The sequence below is a fragment of the Acipenser ruthenus genome, chromosome 5, assembly GCF_902713425.1.
Source record: "Acipenser ruthenus chromosome 5, fAciRut3.2 maternal haplotype, whole genome shotgun sequence".
Taxonomy (NCBI): domain Eukaryota; kingdom Metazoa; phylum Chordata; class Actinopteri; order Acipenseriformes; family Acipenseridae; genus Acipenser; species Acipenser ruthenus.
The window spans coordinates 35,641,090-35,649,919 of NC_081193.1; the positions used below are offsets into that span (position 1 = coordinate 35,641,090).

The window sequence follows — 8,830 nt, forward strand, 5'->3', positions numbered from 1 at the left end:
AATATTCTGCTACGCCTGTGATTTACCGTTTAACTTGTGCTGGTTATTCTGCGTTTGCGTGTCAAAATGTATGTCACCAGAAAATGTGTTTTAAAGAGTAATTTATTAAATACTTAATGTGTTGATTAATTTTATGACCTGACAGCTTTAAGGGTTAGTGAGTGTACAGTTTAATTACACACTAAAGAATATTTGCATCACGCTGCCTGATTGGTTTGTGCATGATTGAACATTAATAATGTAATTAATTATTTTTTTCAAATGAGTTTGCACACTGTAAAAAGTGGAAGTATGTATTTTACAGAGCATCCCCAATCTTAAATTAAGCTACACGTTCATTGAAAAAAAATGTACGCAGGTTTGTATTTGTCTGTGTCTTGTCTATAAAAGCGAGTCTGAACTCGTAGTCTCTAATCAAAAAATAAAATATAATTGATTTTACATTACTGTTAGTAGGTTCAATGTACCACTTAATGTTATTCATACCTAAATTAAAAGGTGAAGTAAATATTGAGTGTGCAGAGTTATACCCATATTTTAACCCATAAACCAAGTATAAACTGTCAGTGCTTTTATGGTAATATGCCTCAAACAGATGTAGAGGTAAGTGAAATCTGTCATCAAGAGAAAAAAGACTTATGACCAATTGAGAAAAAAAATCCTTATCGGATTTTGAGTAAAAATTGGAGGCAATTAATCCTTTTGGATTGAAAAAGGAGAAACGCCTCCTTAACGGTGACAGGTCCCCCCTTTGAGCTGATTGGACTTGGGACGTATACTTCAGGATTGGGAACAGGATAAATTGTTCTCCCAATACCTGCTTTAGTTCCATCGTTCTGATCCTCAGGTCAAGAAAGTGAAAGTTAAGAGATAGTTGAGAGCCATGACTGGAAGAGAGGCCTCTGATGGAAAACCAAAGGGGAAAACCTTAGCCCCTAGTATTGGAAACGAGAAATCAGTGAGACTGAACGGATCTGGTTTTAAATCTAAAGGCTTCGCCATCACAGATCTCCTTGGTTTGGAGACGGAGTTGCAGCCCTCCGCTGGTCCTGGAGTCGGTTCCAATGGAGAGGGTCACGGTGCCAGGATGGGAGGATTTGCGTTTGCAGGGGGGTCCTTGCCCCTCGGTCTGGGGTTCCTGTGCAGTTTGGCAGCCCAGCAACCCTCGGGAGCACCCTGCTTCCTTCCGCGTCACATCCCTCTTCTTCAAACCAGGACAGAAAGCCAGTTTATGCAGAATGTGGAGCAACACAAGGAAAACTACTCCGGTACTTTGTTTTAATGGTGTCGATGTATTATTATTATTATTATTATTATTATTATTATTATTATTATTATTATTATTTCGAGTTTTCGCTTGTGAGACGTTAACATAAGTAACATTAATTATTTAACGAATGGGTACTTTTTGCCTACATAACTATGTTTCAAAATATAATATTATAATATTTAAGAAATCTATATTAAAACATTTTCGTTTTATATTGCAAAATAGTGGCAGGTAATTTAAAACGAAAGTTGAAAACTACCCGCATTTGTGAGAATTCTAAATGAAACGCGCACTTTGGCGTATTTGTCGTGGGAGCTATCCATTGAGTGCTATGCATTTCAATGGTGCTGAAACAAAACGTGTATCAATACCACTCCAAAATGACCTGACACAGTTTGTACAGATACAATCTCATTGTATAGTTATTTTAGTAGTAACGTTGTATTAAGAATCCATACATAATTTATAGTATTCATTTTTTTCAGAATAGTTGTGTACCATGAACATAGCGCAATAGTAGCCTAGTTTTGTAAAGAATCAGCAACAATTAATCGTATTCAAAGAGTGCACGTTTTAAAACACCATGTTCAATATAACTAGAATTATATTCCATGTGCATTTATTGTAACAATGCATTTCTTGAAAGCATCTTGAAACGCGGTTTGTATTCCATATAGCCTTTATGAAATACATTTAGTGGGAAATAAAAATACCGTAGGCAACCGTGCACATGTAAATTAACTTTGATTTTTGTTAAAAACTTGCATGTGCCACATTGACAATATTGAAATAATCTATTTAATGGCATCTTGTGTTATAAACCGCAGATTAATAGTTATCTAAATACCGGTACTGTAATATTAAAAGGCAACATTTAAAATGTAGTTCTTGTAATCCTTTAGACGATGACAGTTTTTCCGGAGACACCAACGACCTCAAAAACTCAGCAAACTCCCAGAATAAGAGGAAAAAGAGGCGACACAGGTGTATTTCCGTTTTTTTAAAAAAAATATATATTTCTGGTGTTTTCTTACACGTTTTTAATGTGACAATTTACCAGCTAGTGTTAAAAAAAAGTTACTATAGAATAACTAAATAAAACACAAATATTATACATGACACTTGTTGACCAGACATTATGCTTATTTTTTCGTTTTTTCATCATTTGAGACATCAATCATCGTGTTCTATGTTACATGTGCATAGTTAATTAGCAACACACATAGATTTTACTTTTTTTCTCAACTATTAAGGCACGGATGTGTATATATTTGTTGAAAATACTATGAATCAATAGCCCACACAAGCGCACAGATAAAACAAAACGTTTACGCTAAGCTCTGCTGTAAAACTAAATGTTTAAGAATTAGCCTATATAAAACATTGTTAATGTTTATTTTAATTGTTTTAGACTATACTTTAGACACACAGAAAAACACACATATTTTCAAAATAAGCTTCACAGTGTACAGGGTTTATAATCTGTTGCTTAAGACATGTTTGATTTTTGAACACTTGATAAACAGTGTGAATGTTTGTACTGTTTCAATGCGTTTCTGGTAGCATATTCTTTTTCTCAACGTGTTCCCTGTGATTTTCAGGACAGTATTTACTGCTCTTCAGCTGGAAGAGTTGGAGAAGGCGTTCCACGAAGCTCACTACCCCGATGTCTATGCAAGAGAAATGTTAGCTATGAAAACGGAATTGCCTGAAGACAGAATACAGGTAATAACATAAGGAGACGTGGAATTAAACTTGAACGTGCGGTTTAGTTTGGCAAACAGTCCAGACGATTGCAGCGTAGGATTGTTAAAATACATTTATTCTTTGTTATACTATATATATATATAGTAGGCATATTCCAAGATTAATTGAGTTTGCAAGTTCGAATTTGCAAGTTGTTTCAGCCATGCTTGAAATGTTTCTGTTATGGTGATTTCTATTCTAGGTGTGGTTTCAAAACCGGAGAGCAAAGTGGAGGAAGCGTGAGAAATGCTGGGGTAGAAGCAGCGTGATGGCTGAATACGGGTTATATGGAGCAATGGTGAGGCATTCCATACCGCTTCCAGAATCAATTATCAACTCAGCGAAAACTGGAATGATGGGATCTTGCGCCCCCTGGCTGCTCGGTGAGAGAATACTTATATTATTGTTTTAAAATGTTGCGTAACTCACTGCGTCATACAGAGTGCAATGATTATCCAAATTATTATATTCGATCATTTAGCTTAATATTGTCTAAGCAATGTAGGGAAATTCTACAAAACAGCAGCAACAGCAGCAGCAACAACAACAACAACAAACTTGCCTAAATTAGAGCTTACTGGTCGCCAATACAAGTACATTTGTGACCTAAAATGTTCTTACTTTGTTTTATTAGGTATGCACAAAAAGTCTTTAGATCCAGCAAAGAAGCCCAACAACATATCAGAATCAAGTCATTCTGAATCTGGTTTAGAAGAAATGAAAGTGAAAGACAGCAACATCGAGTGGGCAAATAATGCAAATACAGTGGAAGAGTCCGAGGATATGGCAATTGACCTTTCCAGCACTGCAAAACAGGACAACAAAAGCACTTTGAAACCGTCTAACATGAAGTCACAACATGAATCAGACAGCGAAAGCTAAATGCGTATAGATTATGCAGTTTTAACGGACACTGACTATGAGTATCTTCTAAAAAAGATACATTTTGTAATGTTATGTGTATTAATTTAAAATATCAGTGATAGGGGTTATTGGATCCATTTGTATTTAAACAGTATTTGTGAGAAAAGCACTTCTTTTTAATACAGAATATCAAGAAATGTATAAATGTTACATTTAAACTATACCTCTCTTGAAAGTGTTTCACTTGTTGTATATAATGTAGTTCCTATAAAGCTTTAGCTTTCTATATATGCAGATTTATAAGAAACACCCGTAGCAATATTTTTTTTTTAATAGGCTAGAATGAATGGAGCATAAATAAAGATAAAAAACCAGCAAGACCTCTATATATGTATTGTTATGCAATGAGTTTGTATACCTTTGAATGCTCTTATGCACAATAGTGGATCTTTTTTTTTAATATAAAAACAAAGCCATATATATATATATATATATATATATATATATATATATATATATATATATATATATATATATATGCCTACATTTTTGGAATCAATGTAGGAACAACTTTAAACTATATAGACCATATATGTTGGTCTATTTGTATTTATATCTGAAGCACTTTAGCTATATGAATGTTGAATGTTTTATTGGGTAATTTTGTTTGTGACAAAAACTTTGCATCACTATGCATTAAAAATATTAATAATAAAAAAAAAACATTTTGTGTAAATGTATTTTGTCTAGAACTTTATTCAGAATGTCCAAAAGTGCAGCTCACAGCCCCCATGTGTGTTAGTATCATGCCTTTAAACTCTTGTTACATCCAAACATATATTTATTTTGCAGTGCAGATACCTCTTTTATTTTAAGTGCCATTGTCCTCACTTGAGGACACGCTACTTTATAATTTTTTGGAGCATTTTTAATTTTTAGTTATGATAACATACTCTAATTGTGTTAACCACAAAAGTGAAGTCCAGATGTAATGTATCAAATTACATAAATACAGCTTGCTTTCTGATTTTCTTTTCAAAGAAAACAATTGGTACACAATGGGTTAAGAAACAGATTTTTCATGACTGCTTTCCGATGAACGTAGAATGGAATTTAAGATACACTTGAAGCTACTTTTCTAAATTACATTATATTCTGTAAAACACTTGGTCCAGTAAAACCACTCTTCTGAATTGTATGGGAAGGATCCAGAATGTTTGGTTTTATATTGAACCCATAGTATAAACCTGGTGTTCAATACGTCAGAATGGGTCTATATAGATGCTAAACACAAGAGTGGAAGATTACAGAAACCATGTGATTATATATAGAACGCCTACATATGATACTTCAATACATTACACTAGCTCTGTGCTACTGTTTATACCACAAACACCTTCTCATGACTTTGAGTACTTTATACTGAAACCTGCTGTTAATAAAAACAGAATTCATTGTAATGGTGTAGATGTTGATTCTCTTCTTGCTAAGGAGAAGAAAACCCTGCCTTGCTTTAGAGTGTGGCTGCATGATGTGCAAACTGCCATCATGCTAAATGTTAGTTCAGTGTGTAATACAATTAGTATTACCATGCCATTTCTACAAAAACAGCAATGGCAACAGAATGACCTCAATAGCTTGTGTTCTTATTTTTGGGCCGTTGGCTTTACATACTTTATTGAAGTATTCTGCCATATTTTTGAAGTCATCAGTTTGTTCTACGAATGAATTTCATAGGGTTCCGCTTGACCCCACATACTGTAGTTTGTGCAGCATGCAACATGAGTGTAAGGCTCAGGTGGGCTCCTATTATCTGTAACACAGAAGTGAATACACTGTTCTGATAGGAAAATTGGCTTCACATAAAAGTTAAAATATTATCAAAAAAAATAAAAAAAATATTAATGGCAAAATAAAAAGGACTTGGGAGAAGGGGGTTGTCTGTATTGTGTAGGAAGGACATGAGCATCATTTTGGACCACCTGAGGCATGCAAATTAATAATTGCAGCAACACATCAGTATTGAGAATTACAGTAATCCAGTTTCAGTGTGAACCAGGATTTCTGTTGTCTCAGGATCCTGAAAAAAAGAGAACATGTTTTGTAAATTGATAAGTAGAAGCTTTGTAAACAAACTGGAATATGATACAAAATACAAAGTGACAAGAGGCCTGAAATTCTCATTACAAATGTTTGTTTTTTTAAATCATATAAATTCATTTTGATCTTTTTTTTCTGTTTTTGTCTGGGATTTCCCTTTATATGAAAATCTAATCTATGTGGTCATTTATAGCCTATATCTTTATACAAATTACTGGGACACCTCTTATTGCTTTAGGTGTGCTGTCTTGTGTGCTAAATTAAAACATAAAAAAAAACTATAAATCTGATTAAAACTCTTTGTTTTGTCTAACTGCTTCAGATCAAAAGCTTGTTTTATTATTTTATTTCAGATACCTGAATAAGAACAGTAATTTAAAGTTGGCTGTTCCATGCCAATAGAAGAACTAAAGGCATGACTTATAAAATACAGAAAGGCATTTTTTTTCTTTATCTCTTCATATGTATCTACTTCTTTAATGCAATTTTAGCTGTTCATATTTTAAAAAGCTATTCCTGTATATAATGGGTAGTATTCAGCTTTACAAAAGAATTGCACCATTGATTTGAATACTTTCAAAAACGGTATAAAGTACTGTAACATTTAAACCCCTTTCACACTGGCGCTCCCTACCTGGGTTTTGGCTACCCGGGTCACAACCCTGCTAGTGTGAAACCACGTACCGGGGTCGGACAAGACAAAATGCAAGGTGGGCGTTTATAGACGGACGAAGTAACAAACAGCCACGCCTGCGTGAAGGTTTCACTTCAGCAAGGAACATTTCTGTTTATTCTGTTTAGACATATTTCAATTGATTTAGAAACACCATCAGCCAGATTGCAGCAGGGATGAGCAAACGTGGTCTCGCCAACATTTGGGCCGACATTTCAATCAAGAGAAGCTTGGATGGAAGTGTCTGTAAAAGATGCTTCAGTGGCATTGTGTACCTGCATTTACTTGCTTCTGTCACCGGGCTTCTCCAAAAAAATAGTGTGAAATCGCGTAGCCAACCCGCATGACACTGCCAATGTGAAAGGGGGTTTAGAGTTTTTTTTTTTGTTTGTTTTTTGCATTTGCAGTTTAATTTTCAAAGTACAAATTAATGATTAATGTTAACAACGAGGGAGGGGGTTATTAAACAGATCTAAAGCAGAAATTATCTTGTTAATTAACAACGGTATACAGCCCATTCGATCCCTAAAAGCTCTCTGCTGGAAAATTGGTTTTACACTGCAAGCTGCACTGCACGTATATTGTGTACTTGGAACATTTTCCATCGAACACACTGTACAGCAGTATCTGCATCCTCTGTTTACTGTTCCAAAAATGCTTTATTTCACTGAGAAACAGAATTTCCCAATAAATAAATAAATAAATAAATAAATAAATAAATAAATAAGTCACTTGCTAAATAGATACTACAGTAATTCTTAATAATGAAACAACTACCTAAATTTGATTTCCTGATGGACAGATTAATACCAGAGTTATTGCACACATCTCACCACAGGCATTTGCAATAATAATGAGACATGAGGGAGAAAGGATTGATGTTATATCCTTTGTTATTATCATATATCATTCCACATCCACTCACAACGATATCAAATACAGTTAGTTGTACATCTTAATGGCAGCACCACTGCCAATCACACATATTTTATTCATCCTCTAGATGGCGCATAAGTGTTGACTAAAATATAATACAATAAACACATTGTATTAAACACTGCTGTCGATATTTCAATGATTATGTTTATTTCCATTCTCTGTTTACGGTATTTACAATTGTTAGCTCTATGGTAAACAAGGTAAGTCAGTTTTCACCTCTGGTGGCATGAGTTCAAATCCTGCTAGGTGACATGTAAAATTGGTTGTAGGTCACCTAAATATGGGATGGGCATGATATTGAACCAAATAGACAACAAACCCAGCTTTGAAGAGCAACAAAATACTCCACAATTAAACAGAATAAAAGATAAGTTAAAAAAGAATGATGAACTAAACAAATGAAAATAATATACCAGGGTGATTGGCTGCCAACTGTGTTGAAATGCACCAATAGTTAACTTCACAGTGGCACTTGTGATCAGATAATATAATAGCTATTTTTATAACAGCAGAAATAATAATTGTATTTATAATAACGCAGTCCAGACTGTCCAAATATCTTCCTTGATTATATATCATTGAGTTACCCTTCAGATGTATTATTCTTATTTTTAATACAAGAGGCTCCTTGGGTAAATCTCCAAAAGTTACTTTGGAACTAGCACCTTAACCCAAGTGTGCCAAGGTCCAAGACAGTTAACATGGCAAGTTTCGTTATACGATTGAGAACATACCTTACAATCTTTTTTCTTAAGTGTAATTCAGCAAAGTTAGAGGGTTTACATTTTAACAGCTTAAACCAAAATGACATGATTTTGTATTCGTGCTGACATTTTTACTGATCTTTTGCACCTAATAAATGCAAGAGCCTGAGCCATTGAGAATACCTTAAGCAAACACTCCTCAAGTGGGATGGATTGTGTAGTGTCAGTTGGTGCATTACTATAAAGCTCAACAGAGCTGGGATAACCCAGTGTCACAACACATAAAGAAACCCAGAAACCGTTTAACATTTCAAAATTCGGTTTCTCATCTCATTTGTGAAAACTCCTTGAAGCTTGCAAGATTGTTACAGCTAGGGTTCTTGCTTGCTCTTCCTGTAGTTCCAGCAAGGATGGTGACTTGAAGGACAACGACTCCAGCTTGGTCTTCACTGTCAGCAAAGCTGTATACAACTGGCTGTATAGATAAAGCCTTTCTTCAGATAAGATAGATGTGGACTCGCCCTCGTGCCTACC

General features: G+C 34.6%; 1 protein-coding gene across 1 annotated transcript; it reads left to right on the plus strand.

Annotated features, from left to right (window-relative positions):
* The first annotated feature begins 823 nt into the window (after positions 1-823).
* Positions 824-4,408, plus strand: vsx1 (visual system homeobox 1 homolog, chx10-like). The gene is made up of 5 exons (XM_034003534.2): positions 824-1,268; positions 2,173-2,254; positions 2,872-2,995; positions 3,219-3,399; positions 3,651-4,408. Exons 1-5 carry the CDS (start codon positions 884-886, stop codon positions 3,896-3,898), a joined length of 1,020 nt encoding a protein of 339 aa, XP_033859425.1. The 5' UTR covers positions 824-883; the 3' UTR covers positions 3,899-4,408.
* Positions 4,409-8,830: the final 4,422 nt, after the last annotated feature.

Excerpts from the sequence above, each read along its gene's own strand:
- vsx1 (XM_034003534.2), top strand. The coding sequence starts at position 884 with ATGACTGGAAGAGAGGCCTCTGATGGAAAACCAAAGGGGAAAACCTTA. Across the intron at positions 2,996-3,218 it reads TGCCTGAAGACAGAATACAG|GTGTGGTTTCAAAACCGGAG; the intron begins GTAATAACATAA and ends TTTCTATTCTAG. Across the intron at positions 3,400-3,650 it reads TTGCGCCCCCTGGCTGCTCG|GTATGCACAAAAAGTCTTTA; the intron begins GTGAGAGAATAC and ends TTGTTTTATTAG.